At 40.4% G+C, this 20,544-nt stretch overlaps 1 protein-coding gene across 19 annotated transcripts in view; it reads right to left on the minus strand.

The window, feature by feature from the left end:
- Window positions 1-987: 987 nt before the first annotated feature.
- Window positions 988-20,544, minus strand: part of ZNF131 (zinc finger protein 131) — a 109,360-nt gene continuing 89,803 nt past the window's right edge. For 8 of the 19 annotated variants that reach the window (XM_078365526.1, XM_078365527.1, XM_078365533.1 and 5 more), the window contains 4 exons: window positions 15,902-16,259; window positions 15,577-15,799; window positions 3,784-3,914; window positions 988-2,845 (listed from right to left, as the gene is read on the minus strand). In XM_078365526.1, coding sequence (XP_078221652.1) covers window positions 2,159-2,845; window positions 3,784-3,914; window positions 15,577-15,799; window positions 15,902-16,259 — 1,399 coding nt within the window. In that variant the 3' untranslated portion in view covers window positions 988-2,158. Of the gene's footprint in view, window positions 2,846-3,783; window positions 3,915-15,576; window positions 16,260-20,544 lie in introns of all 19 variants that reach the window. The other 11 variants (XM_054252265.2, XM_078365523.1, XM_078365522.1 and 8 more) reach the window with 2 other exon arrangements.

Below are 20,544 nucleotides of genomic sequence, written 5' to 3' on the forward strand. Positions count from 1 at the left end.
TCATGCCTGCACTTTTGAGGTCGAGGCAGGTGGATCATGAGGTCAGGAGTTCAAGGCCAGCCTGGCAAACATGGTGAAACCCCATCTCTACCAAGAATACAAAAAAATTAGCCGGGTATGGTGGCATGCACCTGTAGTTCCAGTTACTCAGGAGACTTGAGACAGAAGAATCGCCTGAACCCAGGAGGTTGCAGTGAGCCGAGATTGCACCATTGCACTCCAGCCTGGGCAACAGATACTCTGTCTCAAAATATAATAATAATAATAGTAATAATCCTTGTTTCATACCTTGGCTGAAGGGCCCAGTATGTGCTATTTTCAACATTCAAATTTCACTGGATACTAACTAGCAATTTACCTATTTGAGACCACTATCTGTTAGGGTTTTTTTTCTTAAACAACTCAAGAACATTGGAATCCTACGGCAAACTGAAAATTCACTGGGATATAATTTAATTCTATTATTGGTATTTCCCAACTTCAAATAAAAAATATACTGTAAGTTTTGCAGTAGACATAGATACCCAACTACCAAACAGTACAGACTTGGAAGTGTTCATACCCTTATTTTGATCTAAAAATACAGCCTCCTTAATACAATGATTGGTTTTATCTCCAGATTTGTATCTAAATCTGACTTCTCCAACGGTGGGAAGCCATTCTCTTCAGTATATTTTTGTAAATGTGATACCATCGAACATCTGAACTACCAAGGTAGGCTAATCGAATTGCTCTTTTATATGTGACACACTATTAAGTGGAGAATTCCTGCTATTGTGCCTACCATGTAAGAACTATTAATACAAAGAACATTAACTTCTTCCTTGCTTTTGAGCTGATTTTTGGGGGTTGGAGGTGTGATTGAAAATTTATGACAATTCATGAATCAGTCTAATGTTAATATATAGGTAAAGACACACAAGGAACTATCTCTGGCCAGATACAAACTTTCACACGGCAATTTTTTTAAAAAAGAGTCACGAACACATAATTTTAAAGTTTACTTAAAAAATGTAAAGAACTCCCAATATTTAACAGGTAAAGAAAATAGCATATTGGTTTATGTGTTTATTTTATTTTCCAAGTAATACTGATTAAAAATATTTACACACCTACTTTTTAAGTCCACAGTTTAGCACTCTTATTTGTATGGCTTTAAAAGTTATAGCACAAGATCTTTACATTAAGGATCGGGGGAAAAGATTCCATTCAAAACAAAGCCTGATAATTATATACATGTCTTTCTCTGTACTTTAAATACATTAATTTTTAAATGATGCACATCTTTTTTTCATCTGGTGGTAAAATACTAGTGCAACTTTTCATCAAAATAAAGTTTACCACAGATGTAAATAAATTTTCCCAATTGAAAATGGGCCTTCAGTGGCCATTAAATAAAATTTCTCAACTTAAATGAAAAAGAACTGGTGGTTGTTCTTATAAGCAAAAACATAAAGTATTACAGCATCATCTACATTGCTCCTTGCAACACAAACTTTGAAAGAACCAGAGATGCTTTGTAGAAGTTTAGTTGGTTTTGAGAAGGCACATGGGTGTGTGTGTGTTTTTTTTTTTTAACATTCTAGAAATTTTGCCACCACCACCACTCTTTCTGCTGCAGTGATGGCATCTGTGACTACTAGGGTAGACAAGAACGTTTGTTCAAACTAAAGAAAGCCAGAAGCCAAAATTTAACTGCACAGTAACAATGCACTTTTCATCATGCAGCCTTGTGTCTCCTATATATTCAATTTTCTAACATGCATTAGAATACATAAACTTGTATTCTAATGATTAAGTTTGATTTTACAATATGGAAAAAATTTGAGAAGAACATGACCTGGGAAAGAGAAAAGGAAGAACTTTTACCACAATGAAAATAGATACATTCGTACCCAACTATATGGTAAGAATATAATCCATTTAAGCTTCCAGAAATACACTTCTCAAAACTCCCCTTCAGTTACAGAAAAGATCCCTCCTCTGTGGCATTAAGTGGGGTGAGAGGAATCAAATTTGTTTCAACAGAAACAGTTCAGCACAACAGGAAAACAGCTTAACTTTGGTCCACTTGTCTGTTAGCTTAAGGACAGTCATACTGCCCATAATCAGTTCAAAACCCCAACAAGTAAATTTAAAAATATATTCATGTGTAGTTTCATTCTAAAACTGGCATAGCTGTTCTGTCCTCATTCTCTTCCTTTTCAGGTTCAGAATCCACTGTTGGCTTGGTCTCTAAATCCTCAGCATCTTCATGATCTTCCCTGGCAGCCTCAGCACCATCTGCTTGGCTAGGCTCTCTCTCCTCTTGGTTCATGATTTCTGGGGTCACATGGTCCAAGTCTGCTTCTAGAAGTTCAGTTTGTACTTCCACTGGCATCTGATTTACTCGTTCAACATGCAGCTCCTCTACATGTACTTCAGTACCTTCTTCAGTCTGAATTCGACCCACTTCTAGATAACTCACTTGGACCTGCTCTGGAAGCTCACTTATGTGTGAATCGTGCACTTGGTTGTCCTGGAGCAGATCTGGATGGACTTGTTCCACAGTTACTTGTGCTGAATCCACCTGGACCTGAAGCAATGGTAGCACATGCACCTTCCCAACTTGTTCTATAATAGTCATTGATGTTACAGGTTCAGTTTGCACACGTGTTTCTACTGAAAGAAATTCTTCTGTTACTAGACGCTCTGAAATATTGTGAGCATCACTGAGATGCCTCCTTAATTCATTTCCTTGCATAAACCACAAATCACATAAAGTACAATGGTTGGGTTTATCTCCAGTGTGTATTACCAAGTGATCTTTGAACTGGTCCCAGCTGTTAAACACACTGTTGCAGACCTGAAATAACCAAACATATGAAACAATACTTATATCCAAACTGAAGGAAATATGAATGCTTTTATTCTCTGTGAAGAAAAAGTTGAAGATTTATTCTGTAAATGTTATAAATATGTTACCTGCAACAGAATCTAGTCCAAGCTAGTTCATAATTCTTTGGTTCATCTGGTCTTTTAACTGACACAGCTAGTAACTTAAATACATTTTGAGAAACATTTCAATACTGCTTTTATTGTTTAAGTGTCATATAAATTCTAGAAACATAAAGTAACAATATTTTAATTTCTCCCGTAAGATTAACATTTAGAATTGTATTATTTGATATAAAAATACACTAACCATGGGAAAGAATCTACAGCTGGAATGCTTCCTCCAATCTCCCTCCCAAATTCCAATAATTGCTCCATGGTTAACTATAGTTTTAGACTACTTGTAATTTAGGATGTCATTTTTAAATTTTTTGTGAGATCAAGTCTCACTCTCATCCAGGCGGGAGTGCAGTGGCGCAATCTCGGCTCACTGCAACCTCTGCCTCCCAAGTTCAAGCAATTCTCTGCCTCGTCCCCCTGAGGAGCTTGGATTACAGGCACCCGCCAACATGCCCCGCTAATTTTTTGTATTTTTAGTAGAGATAGGGTTTCACCATTTTGGCCAGACTGCTCTTGTACTCCTGACTACCTGCCTCAGCCTCCCACAGTGCTGGGATGACAGGCATGAGCCATGGCACCTGGCTATAGGACATAATTTTATTGACATTGGTGTCATCTAGGGTTGGGTTAAAAAAAACTAATTTAGTCCCCAAGACAATAACATTCTTTACCCTCACTTCTTTCCAGATCGTCAGCCCCTGTACCTTTGCTTAGACTCTGTTACTCTTTGCTTTTAATGACTGCAAACACAAGACTCCTTCGTTAAGAACTGAATGTATCTGCACACACCTGGCATTCGTAGAGCTTCTTCCTTCCTTTTTTTGCCCCTACTCCAGTTTGGCATGCAGTGAGGTGACATTTGAGGGTGCTATTTCTAGCAAATCGTTCATGACAATTTGGACATTCAAAAGGTTTCTCACCTATTAGAGGAGAAAAAAGATACGTTGGCAAATTAAGAAAATCATAAGAGCAAGTCATTTTAAACATTTGCTTTTTTTTTTGGTTAATTTTTTTTCTTTTTTCTTTTTTTTTTTTTTGAGACAGAGTCTCACTCTATCACCCAAAATGGAGTGCAGTGGCATGATCCTGGCTCACTGTAACCTCTGCCTCCTGGGTTCAAGTGATTCTCCTGCTTCAGCCTCCCAAGTTAACTGGGATCACAGGTGCCTGGACCATGCCCAGCTAATTTTTTTGTGTTTTCAGCAGAGGTAGGGTTTGAACATATTGGCCAGGCTGGTCTTGAAATCCTGACCTCAAGTGATCCAGCCACCTTGGTCTCCCAAAGTGCTGGGATTAAAGGCATGAGCCACTGCACCCAGCCCTTCTGGTTAATTTTAATAGCAAATTCCTAAAAGGAGAAATCACAATTGAAATATTTTCACCATATTCCAAAGACTTTTCTAGAGATAGCAAAAATAATAAAATTTACTATTTATTATAATCATATCTCTGCTTTGACAAAGATAAACACAATTTGGATCTAAATTCTGTTCCGTGTTTCTGCATTTTAAAAAATTATTTATTTCCACTTAGATAAAAATCATGATCAATTTCTATCTTGGGACAATGCATCATTATCCTTTCTGCATTTTTTGCCCACTTACCATGTGCTAGACCATGTGCTAGGTGATGAAGAAGATAAATTGTGCTTCTTTGCAAAAAAACTTATTAAAGGCCAAAGTACAAAGAGGAAATACATGAAAACAAACAAACACAATGCACTGTAAAAGATCCGTTACAGAAAAGAGCAGTGGAATATGTACTGAAGCAGCACAGAGGAAGAGGCAATTTGGCCTAGAATGAAGAGAAGAAAGGAAAGAAGGAAGTTCATTCTGGGCAGACACACAGAGATTTTAATAAAACAGATTTTAATAAAACAGGGTGAGGAGTAAGGAGGGAGGAATCCATGATGACTCCCAGATCCCAGGTTTAGAATACAAATGAGAATAAAGAAACAGGACACAGGCAGGAGTCCAGGCAGGTTTGGAGGGGGGTATACTGGGAAAGATTATGAATTCAGTTTTTTGTCTGTTGAGTTCAAGGTACTCAGAACAGTGGAGATGTCCAGTAGATAGCTATGAAGATAATTCTGGGACCAAATAGTGGGTGGACTCATATATAAATTGGGGTTTTTCTTTTTCTTTTGAGACAGAGCCTTACTCTGTTGCCCATGCTGGAGTGCAGTGGTGCAACCTCGGCTCACTGCAACCTCCACTTCCTGGAGGTTCAAGCGATTCTCATGTCTCAGCCTCCCAAGTAGCTGGGACTACAGGTGCCCACCACCACACCTGGCTAATTTTTTTTGTATGTTTAGTAGGCACAGGGTTTCACCATGTTGGCCAGGCTGGTCTCAACCTCCTGACCTCAGGTGATCTTGCCTGCTTCGGCCTCCCAAAGTGCTGGGATTACAGGCGTAAGTCACCCTGCCGGCCAAATTAGGGGTTAAGTGATAAAAACCTTCAGGCTGGAAAACATTTCTGGGTATGCTGTATGATAACAAGAATCAAGGACAAGAACCCAGTGAAATACCAAGTTAAAACATCAGGTAGATGAGCTAGCAAAGTAAATGAAACAGTCAGAAGTAGAAGGAAAGAAAACAAGGAAATGACAGTAACCAGTGGTGTAATGGATCAGAAGGCCAACTGCTGTGGGGCAAGGAAGACTGAGAGAGAAGCACGTCAATGAACATCAATGAAAACTGTACCGAAATTCTTTTAAAAAGGCCCAGAAGGCCAAACATGGTGGCTTATGCCTATAATTCCAGCAGCACTTTGGGAGGTCAAGGCAGAAGGACTGCTTGATGAGAACAGCCTGGGCAACAGATTGAGACACCATTTCTATTTAAAAATAAGAAGGCCTACGAGAAGACAGATGACCTAGCTAGAGGGGAGCATGCCAATAATAGGATTTTTTTTTTTTTTTTTTTTTTTGAGACAAAGTCTTGCACTGTCACCCAGGCTGTAGTGCAGTGGCACGAACTCAGCTCACTGCAATCTCTGCCTCCTGGGTTCAAGCAATTCTCCTGCCTCAGCCTCCCAAGTAGCTGGGACTACAGGTGTGCACCACCACGCCCAGATAAGTTTTTGTATTTTTAGTAGAGATGGGTTTCACCATGTTGACCAGGATGGTCTCGATCTCCTGACCTCGTGATCCACCCACCTTGGCCTCCCAAAGTCCTGGCATTACAGGGGTGAGCCACCATGCCCGGCCTAATAGGACTCTTTAAGTCAGGAGAGACATCCATTATTTATTTGCTGATGGGCAAGAAGGCAATGGAGAAAGGAGTTGGAATGATAGATGGTACATAGTTTTAGAGGGATATCAAGGCTTAATAAAATCCAGAATTGGCTTTGAAGAAAAGGGAAATCTCTTTCTCTAGAATAAGAGGGGACAGGCCAGCATGGTGGCTCATGCCTGTAATCCCACCACTGGTGGATCATGTGAGGTCAGGAGTTCACAACCAGCCTGACCAATATGGTGAAACCTCATTTCTACTAAAAATACAGAAAAAAAAAAAAATTAGCTGGGCCCATGTGGTGGTGGGTGCTTGTAATCCCAGCTACTTGGGAGGCTGAGGCACAAGAATCGCTTGAAGCTGGAAGGCAGGGGTTGCAGTGACAAGAACCCACCATCGGACTCCAGCCTGGGCGACAGAGTGAAACTCTGTCTTTAAAAAAAAAAAAAGGCTGGGCACAGTGGCTCACACCTGTAATCCTAGCACTTTGGAAGGCCAAGGCAGGCAGATCACAAAGTCAAGAGATTGAGACTATCTTGGCCAACATGGTGAAACCCCATCTCTATTAAAAATACAAAAATCGGCTGGGTGTGGTGGTGCACACACCTGTAGTCCCAGCTACTCCGGAGGCTGAGGCAGGAAAATAGCTTGAACCCAGGAGGTGGAGGCAAAGGCTGCAGTGAGCCAGGATCACACCACCGCACTCCAGGTCCTGACAACAGAGAGAGACTTTGTCTTAAAAAAAAAAAAAAAGAAAAAAAAAAAGGAGGGGACAAAGATGAATGCTGCTACAAGTAAGCTGGGGGTTGGAAAACAAGAATGCTATCTGCTGTAAGTGGGGTGTGGGCAAAGGTCTTGAATATACAAGGAAGCTCTGAAACAGCAATTAGGAAAAGAGATAAATCAGACACGAAAGTACCTAATTTAAAGTTTGAGATAAGAATTTTTTCTAGCAGTTCTCAGCAACCAGCAGGTAGGAGTAATAGCTGAATACAGCAGGCAGGAGTAATGACTAAATAATTCCAGGATGGAAGATGGAGCCCCAGTGATGGGGAGGTCCTAGATGTAACCCTCACACTTAAATACAATGACAGTTAAGTAACTGAGCTATACATATTCTTTCTCTAACAAAACAATTATAGCTTTTATATGTATTCTTTCTGACAAAACAATTATAGCTTTCATCACAATTTTTATGTGATGAAAAGTTAATTTGAGAGAAAAGACCTAATTACCTGGAATTAGTGTAATACAGAAACTCTTCTCAACTCCCAAAATGATGGGCAATATCGCTAAATGAAATGGTTAAGTTTAGTGGTTTTATCAATGAATCATTTTTCATTATCAGTGAGACCTAGAAACAAATTAGCATAGCCTCTTCTTAAATGGCAATTTGATCATCTCTGAAAAGATATAAAATGTGCATATTCTTGGGAAGCCAAGGTGGTTGAATCACGAGGTCAGGAGTTCGAGATTAGCTTGGCCAACATAGTGAAACCCTGTCTCTATTAAAAACACAAAAAATTAGCTGTGCATGGTGATGGGCGCCTACAATCCCAGCTACTCGTGAGACTGAGGCAGGAGAATTGCTTGAACCCAGGAGGCAGAAGTTGCAGTGAGCCAATATTGTGTCACTGCACTCCAGCCCAGGTGATAGTGTGAGACTCCATCTCAAATAAATAAATAAATAAGTGGATATTCTTTGGCCTGGTAATTCTGCTCTTAAAAATTAAATCACCTAACATGTGAAAAGGCATCTGTACAAGTATGCGTACTGCAGCATAGTCTGTAATAGCAAAAGCCTAGCAACAACCTAAATGTTTATCAATAGTAGTTGATGATATACCCATAGACTGAAATACTGTGCTGTCACAGGAAGAAAATTTAAATATTAATGTTCCATACATTTTAAAAATGACTCAAAGATAAATTAAATGGCATAATGCTGTACTACCATATGCTCGTTTGTTTTCCTGAAAGCATGTGTGCCTGTTAAATGTCTATGGCTCCCTGAAAATGCAAAGAATGTATCTGGAAGAATAAATCACAAAGGATAGCAGTAGTTACTTCAAGAGATCTACTTGAGTAGAAATGAGAGTCAACCTTCATTGTGTGCCACCTGAGCTTTTTCTATTTAAAAAATTTAGTAAGCTCAGTAAAATATCAAAATAGCAAGATATTAATTCTTGTAGATGTGTGGACAGTACAGTTTTCAAAGTGCTTTCACCATTTTCTTATTTGTCACAACCTTGTAAAGTAGGTATCTTTATCCTTATTTACACAGACAAGAAAAGCCCAAGATACAGTGACCAGTCAACTTCATAATGGTGGCAAATGCTGAACTGGAGCTGGAAGTGATATTCTGATTGCTGGATACACATTCACTCTATGATTCCACGCTACCTTTCTTGGAAACTAGGGAGTAACTATTTGAAAACATAGCTAACCTAGAGAAACTAGAGGCTTTGACACTCTGTCCCACAGGTTTATCTGTCAACAAGTCTGGTATTTCCCTGCTCCCCCATCTGCTTACTCTTCTACATGTTTTTTTCTAAGTTAATTAGCCTTCAATCAAATAACCATTCAAATCAGAAAGCTGGGAGTCACCAGCTTTCTTTTACTCCTACACCTCACTGACCTAAAAATCCTACCGATCCAGATTACCTGATGTTACTCAAATCTCTTTTCCACTAACACTGCCTTTACCCAACCTCCCATTCTAGTTTAGATGACTCCAACAGATTCTTCACTGAGCTAGCAGGTTTCAACCCACTCCAATCTATCTTGCCAGTCATCTCTCTAGAATAGGAATCTGATGAGATCTCTTCCTGGCTTAAACTCCTTTAAAGTGACCCAGTTTTCCAAAATAATATTCAAACTCACTTATGGAACTTATGAAAATAACGTGATCTCAAACTCATCTCTCATTACTCTCCCTCTTTCTTACCCTTACACCACTGTAGATCCCCCCATATGATGCCCAAGTGCATGCCACATGGTCAACCCTTCCAATCCCTTTGGCCACATCTCCTGGTATTCCTCTACATGGACCCAACCCTCTGTCCATAATGCCCTACTAGCAATAATCCACACAATTTGTTTCCTCTCATTCCTCTATGACTGTATATGTTTCATTTCCTTTGCCTGGAATGCCTGTTTCCAGGCTAACTCCTTTTCCTTTCTGAGTCATCAAAGGGTAGCAACCCCAGGAATCCACCTGCTATAGCCTGTATGTCCCCTTCAAAACTCAGGTTGAAACTTAAACACCAATGTGGTAGTATTGAGAGGTTGGACCTTTAAAAGGTGACAGGATCATGAGGACTCTCCCCTAATGAAGAGATTAATCCATTCATGGATCAATGAATTAATGAGTTATCATGAGAATGGGATGGGTGGCTTTAAAAGAAGAGCAAGAGAAATCTGACCTAGCACACTCAGCTCCCTCACCAGGTGATACCCTGCGTGGCCTCAAGACTCTGCAGAGTCACCACTGGCAGGGCTCTCACCAGATGTGGCCTCTTAACAGTGAGCTTCTTAGCCTCCGGAACTGTAAGAAATAAATTATTTTTCTCTAAAATTGCCCTGTTTTGGGTATTGTTATAAGCAAGAGAACTAAGATATCACCTTTGTCTCTTCCATCACAAGCAACCAAAGTAGGCATTCCCACAGGATTCTGCTTACCTGTGGCAGCACTTAGCATGTTACACAGATTATACATGCTAAGCTACAGCACTTAGCATGTTACACAGATTATACATGCCACCCCCCAACATATACTGAGCTCCTTGAAGGCAGGGATTCTGTTTTATATTCATGACCTAGTGGTATGGCATTATCATCACTACTTTCCAAACAAAAAGAAATTTGGAGGAAAAATAAAAGCTAAAATTGGCCTGGCACGATGGCTCACACCTGTAATCCCAGCACTTTGGGAGGCCGAAGTGGGTGGATCATGAGATCAGGAGTTTGAGACCAGCCTGCCAACAAAGTAAAACCCCGTCTCTACAAAAAATACAAAAATTAGCTGGGCATAGTGGTGGGCACTGGTATTCTTAGCTACTCAGGAAGCTGAGGCAGGAGAATTGCTTGACCTGGGATGCAGAGGTTTCAGTGAGTCAAGCTTGTGTCACTGCATTCCAGCCTGGGCAACACAGTGAGACTCCATACAAAACAAACAAACAAGCCACAGATTACAGTGCATACTTCAGAGCATACAAGAAACCAAATAAAAATATGCAAAATGACACTAATGGGATATATGTTTTGATGACAGTAAACAGGAAGAGGATTATCTCCTGCCTTCACTGTTTGTTATAAGGGAAAAATCCATTTTTTATTAACTTAAACATAATTTAAAACTGCTTTCAAATACACCTCATTTTATTGTGCTTCACTTTACTGGACTCTTTGAAAAATTGAAGATGTGTGACAACTCCATGTCAAGCAAGTTTATTGGTGCCATTTTTCCCAATAGCATGTACTTGGCTTCATGTCTCTGTGTGACTATAATTCTTACAGTGTTTCAAATTAAAAACTATCTGTTATACTGATCTGATCTGTGATCAGTGATCTTTGATGTTACTACTGCAATTATTTTAGGGTGCCCTGAACCACACCCATAATAGACAGAGAACTTAAATTGATAAATATTGTATGCATTCTGACTATTCCACCAACCAGCTTTTACCTCATCTCTCCCTATTCCTTGAGAGGCAACAATATTGAAATTAGACCAATTAATAACCTCACAACAGCCTCTAAGTATTTAAGTGAAAGAGTCATGTCTCCCACTTCAAACCAAAAGGTAGAAGTGATAAAGTCTATGAAGGCAAGGCATATCAAAAGTTGAGACAAGCTGTAAAGCTAGGTCTCCTATGCCAGGTAGTTATGACTGAAAAGGAAAAGTTCTCTAAGGAAATTAAAAGTGCTATACTAATGAACATATGAATGGTAAGAAAGCAAAACCACCTTCTGCAGATACAGAGAAAGAATGAGTAAGTAATCTGGATAAAAGATTAAACCAAACAAAAATTCCCTTTAGCCAAAGCCTAACCCAGAACAAGGCCCTTTCTTCAATTCTATGAAGGCTGACAGAAATAAGAAGTTGCCCAAGAAAAGTTGGAAGCTAGAAGAGATTGGTTAATGATATTTAAGAAAAGAAGCCATCTCTAAAACATAAAAGTGCAATGTGAATGAAGCACCACATGCTGATGCAGAAACTGTAGCAAGTTATCCAGAATACCTAGTTAAGATCACTGGTGAAGGTGGCCACACTAAACAGATATTCAATGTAGACAAAACAGCTTTGTATTGGAAGATGCCATCTAGGGCTTTCATAGCTAGAAAGAAGTCAGTAACTAGCTTCAAAGCTTTAAAGGACAGGATGACTTTCTTGATGGGAGCTAATGCAGCTAGTGACTTTAAGTTAAAGCCAATCACTCATTTACCACTCAAATAATCGTAGGGTCCTTAACAATCTTATTACATGTACTCCAGCTGGGCTACAAAAATGGAAGAACAAAGTTTGGTTGACAGAATATCTGTTTACATCATGGTTAGTGACTATTTTAAGCCCAATGTTGAAACCTACTGCTCAGAAGACTCCTTTCAAAATATTACTACTCACTGACAATGCAGCTGGTCATCCAAGAATTCTGAGGGAGAAGTTCACAGAGATTAACATTGTTTTCAGTCTGCTAACACAACAGCCATTCTGCAGCCCACAGATCAAAGAATAATTCTGACTTTCTAGTCTTACTAAGAATTATTAAGAAATACAGGGCCACACCAGAGATGCATGCATATAGAGAATAAACCATAAAAGGACACAGAGAGAAGATATAGACACCTGCAAGCCAAAGAGAGAAGTCTAAAAAGAAACCAACAGAATGATCTTGAACTTCTAATCTCTAGAATGGTGAGAAAAGGAATTCCTGTAGAAATACAGGGGGCCGAGCATGGTGGTTCATGCCTATGTTCCAAGCCCAGGCAATGTGGTGAAACCTCATCACTAAAAAAAAACTAGAAAAAATTGGGCATGGTGGCACACATCTGTAGTCCAGCTACTCAGGAAGCCGAGGCAGAAGGATCACTTGAGCCCAGGAGGTCAAGACTGTGATTGTGCCACTGTACTCCAGCCTGGGCAACACAGAGTGAGACACTGTTTCAGGAAAAAGAAAAAAAAGAAAAGAAATACATTGTGTAAGGCTATAGGTGCCATATGTAGTGATTCCTCTAACAGATTTGAGCCAAGTAAATTAAATGCCTTCTGGAAAGTATTCACCTTTCTAGATCCTATTAAGAATGGCTGTGATTCACAGAAGACAGTCAAAATGTCAACATTAACAGGAGTTGGGAAGAAGTTGATTGCAACCCTCACGGATAAATTTGAGGGGTTCAAGACTTCTGTGTGGAAAATAACTGTAGATGTGGTAAAAAGAGCAAGATAACTAGAATTGTAAGTGGAGCCTCAAGATGTGACTGAACTGCTGCAATTTCATGATAAAACTTGAGCAGGTAAGGAGTGTTTCTTACAGATAAACGGAAGGTGGTTTCTTGAGATAGAATCCCATGAAGATGCTGTGAACATTGTTGAAATGACAACAAACAATTTATAATATTCCATAAACTTAGCATAAAGCAGGGGCAGAATCTGAGGGGGGCTGACTCAAATTTTCAAAGAGGTTCTATTGTGGGTAAAATGTAATCAAACAGCATGGCATGCTTCAGAAAAATCTTTCATCAAAGAGTCAGCAGGGTAAACTTCATTGTCTTATTTTAAGAAATTCCCCAGCTACCCCAACATTCAGCAACTACCACCCTGGTCAGTTAATAGCAATCAACACTAGAGCAACACTCTCCAACAGCAAAAAAAATTATGACTCACTGAAGGCTCAAAATTATTGTTTGCATTTTTTAGCAATAGAATATTTTAAAATTAGGTATATACCACGAGACTATAGAACAGTATAAATGTAACTTATGCACAAGGGAAAAAAATTGTGTGACTTGCTTTATTGTGATATTAACTTTATTACTTACTAAGATCTGGAAAAGAACCTGCAATATCACCAACGTATGCCTATACTTACACTCTTTCTAAATTCACTAAGTCATCAATCATATCTACAACTATCTTGGAACTAATTACCACTATAGAAATTAAAGTTAAAAAAGAGCACTTTGGGAGGCCAAGGCGGGTGGATCACGAGGTCAAGAGATCGAGACCATCCTGGTCAACATGGTGAAACCCCGTCTCTACTAAAAAATACAAAAAAGTAGCTGGTATGGTGGCACGTGCCTGTAATTCCAGCTACTCAGGAGGCTGAGACAGGAGAATTGCCTGAACCCAGGAGGCGGAAGTTACGGTGAGCCGAGATCGCGCCACTGTACTCCAGCCTGGGTAACGAAATAAGAGCAAAACTCCGTCTCAAAAAAAAAAAAAAAAAAAGTTAAAAAAGAATGAAAGTTCAGTTTGTCTTATGTGCTTAACTGTTCCTCCAATGGGTATATGGTTCTGTATTTTTTTTTCTTTTTTAGACAGAGTCTTGTTCTGTTGCCCAGGCTGGAGTGCTGTGGCACGGTCTCGGCTCACTACAACCTCCGTCTCTGAGGTTCAAGTGATTCTCCTGCCTCAGCCTCCCGAGTAGCTGGGGTTACAGGCGCCTGCCACCACGACTGGCTAATCTTTCATATTTTTAGTAGAGACAGGTTTTCACCATGTTGCCAGACTGGTCTCGAACTCCCTGACCTCATGATGTGCCCGCCTCAGCCTCTCAAAGCACTGGGATTACAGGCGTGAGCCACTGCGCCCGTTCAGTTCTGTAATTTGTAACAACTACTTAAATTACTTATCTGACATCATTTCTAAGGGAAAGACAAAGACGTACAACATAATACACTTTAACCCTATATTCTACTGTCGAACCCAAAATAAAAAATGTAAGACCTGAGAGGCACATTTAAAGATTTCCAAAGTGGTCCGTGTTGTCCTATTTTCTAACAGGTAAAAGTCAGTAGGTAATGTAGTGAGTAAAACAGGTAACTGTGGCTGGCTACTTTCACATTCATAGGCTATAAAAGTTACTGATTATCAGCTGGAGCATTGGAAACCACTAGCAAAGTTTGCAAGTTACTTACCAACATCTGCTTATTGTGCTTCTGGTATAACAATCGTTTTGCATAATTAATCCAATTACTACAAAAATGTTCACCAACAGACTATTAAATATTCATTTTCTAAGGACTAAAAAGTATAACTATGGGCAGTTTCCAAATATTATCTAAAACAGGTAGGTATCCCTTGGTATATGTGAGGGATTGGGTCCTATAGCAAAATTCACATTTACTGAAGTCCTGCAGCTGGCCCTGTGAAACCACACATACTAAAAGTTTATCTTCTACATACACGGGTTTTGCATCCTGGGAATACTGTAATTTTGAGCCATATGTAGCTGGAAAAAATCTGCATGTAAGTGGACCCAAGCAGTTCAAACCCGTGTTATTCAAGAGTCGACTCTATATACTATGTTTGAAATCAGAAAGCATTTTCCCAAAAGATGTCATAAATGCCTATTAGTTACCCAAACTAGTAACCTGAAGACTTCTAAATCCATTCTGAGCCTTAAAGTACAAAATCTCTTTGCTATTCCTGTATTTCTTCAGTCCTCAAATACTGACAGTAAGAGTTTGGACAGTGAGGGAAATAACATCTGAATCTATGTGGTTCCTCAATTTCAAGTGATGTATACCCAGTGACAATAAGAAACCCATTTTTAAAAATTTCTACCAGAAGCTCTCCAAACTCTAGCATCAAAGAGAAAGATTATGAATACTGTAGGATATCTATGTTGTATTTACTGTATTAACAGTCTAAACACCCTTAACCACCACATATAACAAAGACTTGGGAACGAATGTCCAGAAGCATGACACTTAGGATGGTGTATTAACTGCTCTCTCCACACTCCTGTAATAGTAGCTTTAGGGACTACTTAAGATTCAATTCGTTGGTGGTAGCTACTGTGGCTGGTGCAGAAGACCTAGCAAAGATTACTTGGGTAGTGGGAGCAAGCAAGGCACCTGAGCAAGGTCAGGGACTCCTGACAGGGAGAACACTGAAATAGCAGATGAAGAACTATGTGGGCCAGTTCACTGCAACCTGCTCTGCCTGGGTTCGATTCTCTTGCCTCCGCTTCCTGAGTAGCTGGGATTACTGCGCCCAGTAGTGAGCCACAGCGCCCAGCCTGAGGCACTACTTTTTAAAAAAGATAATTTAGATATTTAAACTTGAAGTGTATGTGGGGAGAAAAAAAAAACACAACAAACTATTAGTATTTGCTAATTACCTGTATGTTTTCGAAGATGTTCTTTAAAATGTCCAAAATGGTCAAACTGCTTCTCACAGTACTGACATACGTGAATTTTTTTCCCAGTTCTTTGCTTCTTACTGACTCCACCTTCCTCAAGGTGGTAACAATTTAGGTGCTGTTTCCATGCGCTCTCTCGAAGATACCTTTTATTGCATATTTCACACTTGAAACTCTCAGTGGAGTGTGATTTCATGTGTTCCTTAAAATGGTAAAACAATTTAAATGAACGGTTACATTTCTCACAATGGAACAAGTCCTTCACATGTGACAGCTGAAGTTCCACAATTTCAATACCTTCTACCTGTTTGCTTGTGGGGTCAGATGCACAGTCATCTTCTTTAATCTGCCCTTTTCTGTCACCTTGACGGTACTTGCTGGTAATATCTGCCAACAGTGCTAGAGCAGAATCATCAGAGGAACCTGTGCTCTGGATGTACTTTATGGACTGCTTGGCAGAAGCCACTTCCTCTAATGTTTCAACGCCTTCATCTTCCACTTCAATTGTGCCTTCAGCAATCTCTACCTCAATTTCAACAGGTTCTGATTCTGCAGATGGCAATGACTCAGTGATAACATTTGAAGTTTCTGCAATCTTCCTTTTTTTGGCCTCACTTTTTCCCGTGGTATTTTCCTCTAATGGAGCTGAGTTTTCTTTGTTCCTGAAATATATAATGTAGGGGTTTAAAAAAATCTGTAAGAAAATTCTAGCAGGCTTTTTAAAAAAACTGATAAAGTAGCAATAAAATTTATATATAATAGCTAGAAAACAAGACTGCAGAGCTTATCCTTCCTGATTTCAAGACTTACTATAAAGCTACAGTAACTAAGACAATAGTAGTGGTAAAAGCATAGATATGAAGATTAATGGAATAAAATCCACAGAAATAGACCCACACTTAGTCAACTGATTTTTGGGGGGAAAAAAGGTTCCGACTGGGTGCAGTGGCTCACACCTGTAATCCCAACACTTTGGGAGGCTAAGGTGGGTGGATCACTTGAGGTCGAGAGTTCAAGACCAGGCTCATCAACCTAGAGAAACCGCATCTCTACTAAACACACAAAATTAGTCGGGTGTGGTGGTGCATGCCTGTAATCCCAGCTGCTAGGGAGGCTGAGGCAGGAGAATCACTTGAACCCAGGAAGCAGAGGTTGCAGTGAGCCAAGATCACACCATTGCACTCCAGCCTGAGCAACAAGAATGAAACTCCATCTCAAAAAAAAACAACCCCAAAACAAAAGAACAAAAAACAAATTTATACTGCTTGCTATATAGAGAGTAAAAAAGTCCTTTATTTCTGACTCAGAAGTCTTGTATCTTCTTCCAGCATTCATGACACTGTGGCAGGAAAACATGCAGGCTTGCAAGTAGAGTAAAATCTCAGATCCCTCACAGCTCTTGCCAGCTGTTTGGGATTGAGGATAAGATGCTGAAAAAAAAAATGGCTTTCTGGAAAAGGAAGGATAAGACATCCCAGAGCAACTGATCGGATTTGAGGAAAAGTCTACCGGAACCAGCAGCAAACATGTTGACTACACTGTAGTCAAAAGAGCAATAAATAATCCTCTACTTTATTGCCTATTATTATGGGTTGAATTGTGTCCCTGCAAAAGATATACTGAAGTCTTGGCCCCTAATATCTGTGAATGGGACTGTATTTGGAAATAAGTCTGCAGATATAACTGAATTAAGCTGAGGTCTGTCCAGGTGCAGTGGCTCACGCCAGTAATCCCAGAACTTTTGGAGGTCGAGGCAGGAGGATCACCTGAGGTCGGGAGTTTGAGACTAGCCTGACCATCATGGAGAAACCCCATCTCTACTAAAAATACAAAAATTAGCTGGGTATGATAGGACATACATGTAATCCCAGCTACTTGGGAGACTGAGGCAGGAGAAAGGAAGAAGGGACAAGGAAGAAGAAACCCGGACACAGAAGCCATTATGAAGACAGAGAAGAAGGCAATGTGAAGATGAAGGCAGGCACTGGAGTTCTGCTACCATTAACCAAGAAATGCCTTTTAGCCAGAAGCTAGAAGCAAGAAGGATGCTCCACTTAGGGTCTCGGGAGGGATCATGGCACTAAGAATACCTTGATTTCTGAAATTTAGCCTTCAGAACTCAGGCTAAATTTCAGAGAAACAACACACTTCTGTTTAAAGCCACTCGGTTTATGGTACTTTGTTACAGTAGTAGCTTTAGGAAACAAAAGTACTTATTAATGATGAACAACTTGGAAGGTGGTTGCAGGAAAAGTATTAGGCAGCAAGTTCAAGAATAGCTCTTGAAATGCTGCCCTGGTTACTGCAAACTCTTCTGTGGGGGAAATGGAGACTCTTTCAACAATCTGGTACCATGTCTGCCCCATGGTGACAACCATACTAAGATCCATTAGAAATGGGTGGGTGGGCCAGGCGCAGTGGCTCACGCCTGTAATCCTAGCACTTTGGTAGGCTGAGGTGGGTGGATCGCCTGAGGTCAGGAGTTCAGGACCAGCCTGGCCATCAGGGTGAATCCCCATCTTATTTAAAAAAAAAAAAAAAAGAAATGGTGGGTTGGACAGAAGGTTCTGCTTCTTTTCAGAGAAGTTACAATAATATGCACCTACACTGAATATAAAAGAAGAAATGGCTATTGGCAGAAGCCAGGTGAATCACAACTTTGGATGGTTCACATGGGAGATGAGGGAAGAATATAATGCTTATTAAGGAAGAATAATAACACCTGGGACAGCTTTGGGTTCAGTCATTCCTACAGTTTATCATGCCCAGCTTTGATTCATTTGGTTTTTTTGCAGTCAGTCTTGGCTTCTATAAAGGCCCTCTTTGAAAGATGTCTTTTAGACAAACTCCTATGGGAAACCATAGATAAGATACTGACTAGACAGAGCCTTCCAGTCCAATTGGGTTTATAATGCTGATGAAGATTCTCACTGAGGAATGAGAAAAGGATGCAAAGTAGTATGAATTCTTATGGTCAGCACTGCTGAAAAGCTCCCTAACCTTTATGTTAAAATCAAGCAAAAGAATAACAGGGCAGCAATGTCCAGAATTAAGGTGTATTTTTTAGTTTTTTGGTGGGGAGGAGAGAGATGAGGTCTCACTATATTGCCCAGACTGGTCTCAAACTCCTGCCTGGGCCTCCCTATGTTCTAGAATCACAGGTGTGAGCCACCATGCCCAAACAAGGTGCACTCTTTAGTCACTACTGTCCAAGTCAAACCCGAGTCAAGTCAAAAGACATAAACCTCATAACCCCAAACAGAAAGTAATATGGAGGGGACTGATGAATCAAGGAATCCGCGAAGCTGAAATAGATGGGTGTCAGTAGGGATGACATTGCACTGACTGAGGTGGGCTAAAAACACCGGAAGTTTGTTTAGTCAAGCCACATGCCAGTTTCTGTGCTGCTTGAAATCGAAAGTAAATGTGCCTTACTGGCACAGAGTCACTTTTCTCCCTCCACATCTCCCTCCTCCTCTACCCTCTCCTTTCCCGTCTTCTTTTACTTCAGTGTCTTTAAGAGAAATATAATTAGGAGTGGAGCCAAATTCTCCCTAGTCCCAAGGGGGACTGAAAAGACTATACTCATCCAAGTATCCTGGGGAACACTCAGGAATGGGAGGACCCACACTTCCATGGCTATGTCAGGTTAAGGTGCCAAACTCACCTTACCACTTTTCCATGGGGAGAGGATGAACTTGCTTTTAACTGATGGGGATTGGGCATGGTTCACAGCAGGAAAGGGAAGCTATCCTGGCCTTGTGATAGGGCTGTTTCTATGTATACTGTTGTTGCTTCAACATATGAATGTAGCACAAAAGTGCATTTATACTTACCAGAGGGAATCACCCCAACTGGGAAGAAAAGCTAACAGAACAGTGGAGCAAATCTTCCTGACATTTGTCATTAGTGGTGAGGTCAAGATTTAGTGCAGTGTCTCTATTTTCTGATGTCTAGTTTAGGTTATAATGACAATATCCTATTGATTGGTAAGTCAGAAGTCTTAGTCTCAAAGGCCCTGACTGCAGGTGTTATCACGCCTCCATCAGCAGGGGTTGCTGATAAACCCTACCAAATTTCAGAGGCCTACTCATCAGGTAATGTTTATAAAGATAGATTCACAACACTAAATCACCAAGCAGTCAAAGAAAAATGGTTTCTTCTCCTACCCTCTCTCCTCCCAACAAAAATGAAGCCCAGCATCCTATTGGAATCTTTGGGTGCTAGACAGTATGTGCCTTACTTAGGCATTCTACTGTCTCCTTTGTATCAGCTAACCTGCAAGCAAATCAGCAACCTCTAAGTGGGGCTCCAATCAACAGGCTGCTCTGGAAGTTAACCATTGAACTGCAGTGTATTCTCTCTACCTTTAGGGCCCCACAACTCTAACAAACCCTTTGAGATACTAGTCTGAGCCTGATGCTTCTGCAGATTAGAGCTTCTGGCCAAGGGAGGCAGCCTCTACCCAAAGATTATTCTTTGGGTTTTGGACTTGCTGACCCCCTGACACAGTTCCCAAGGTACACCAAATCTGAGAAAAAAATACTAGCTTGCTTGGGCTCTTGTTGAAACTGATCGCTAACTACCCATGCAGGCCCTGAGGTTCTCCAGCCTGATATTCCCATTTGGGGGTGAGTCAACTCAGAATTCATGACTAACAAGGTCAGAAATGCCCACCGAGTGTACTTGTCAAATAGAAATGGTATACTTAAGAAAGCAGTCGGCCCCTTGGTCATCATGAAAAAGTAGCAGCTCCCCAACTGTTGCCCAAAGCCAAGTCACTAGATTAATGGAGCCCTTAATTCACTGATGGCTTGGCTAAGCTGAAATTTGATGGTGTTTACTGGGCTGCTGCAAGTGCTCAGACTCAGTACCAACAATAAAAACCCAAAGCATGGTCATTCTGCTCAGTGGGCAGAACTCAAGGCTGTCCTCATGACTCTGGTC

The sequence above is a fragment of the Callithrix jacchus genome, chromosome 2 (assembly GCF_049354715.1).
Source record: "Callithrix jacchus isolate 240 chromosome 2, calJac240_pri, whole genome shotgun sequence".
Lineage (NCBI taxonomy): Eukaryota > Metazoa > Chordata > Mammalia > Primates > Cebidae > Callithrix > Callithrix jacchus.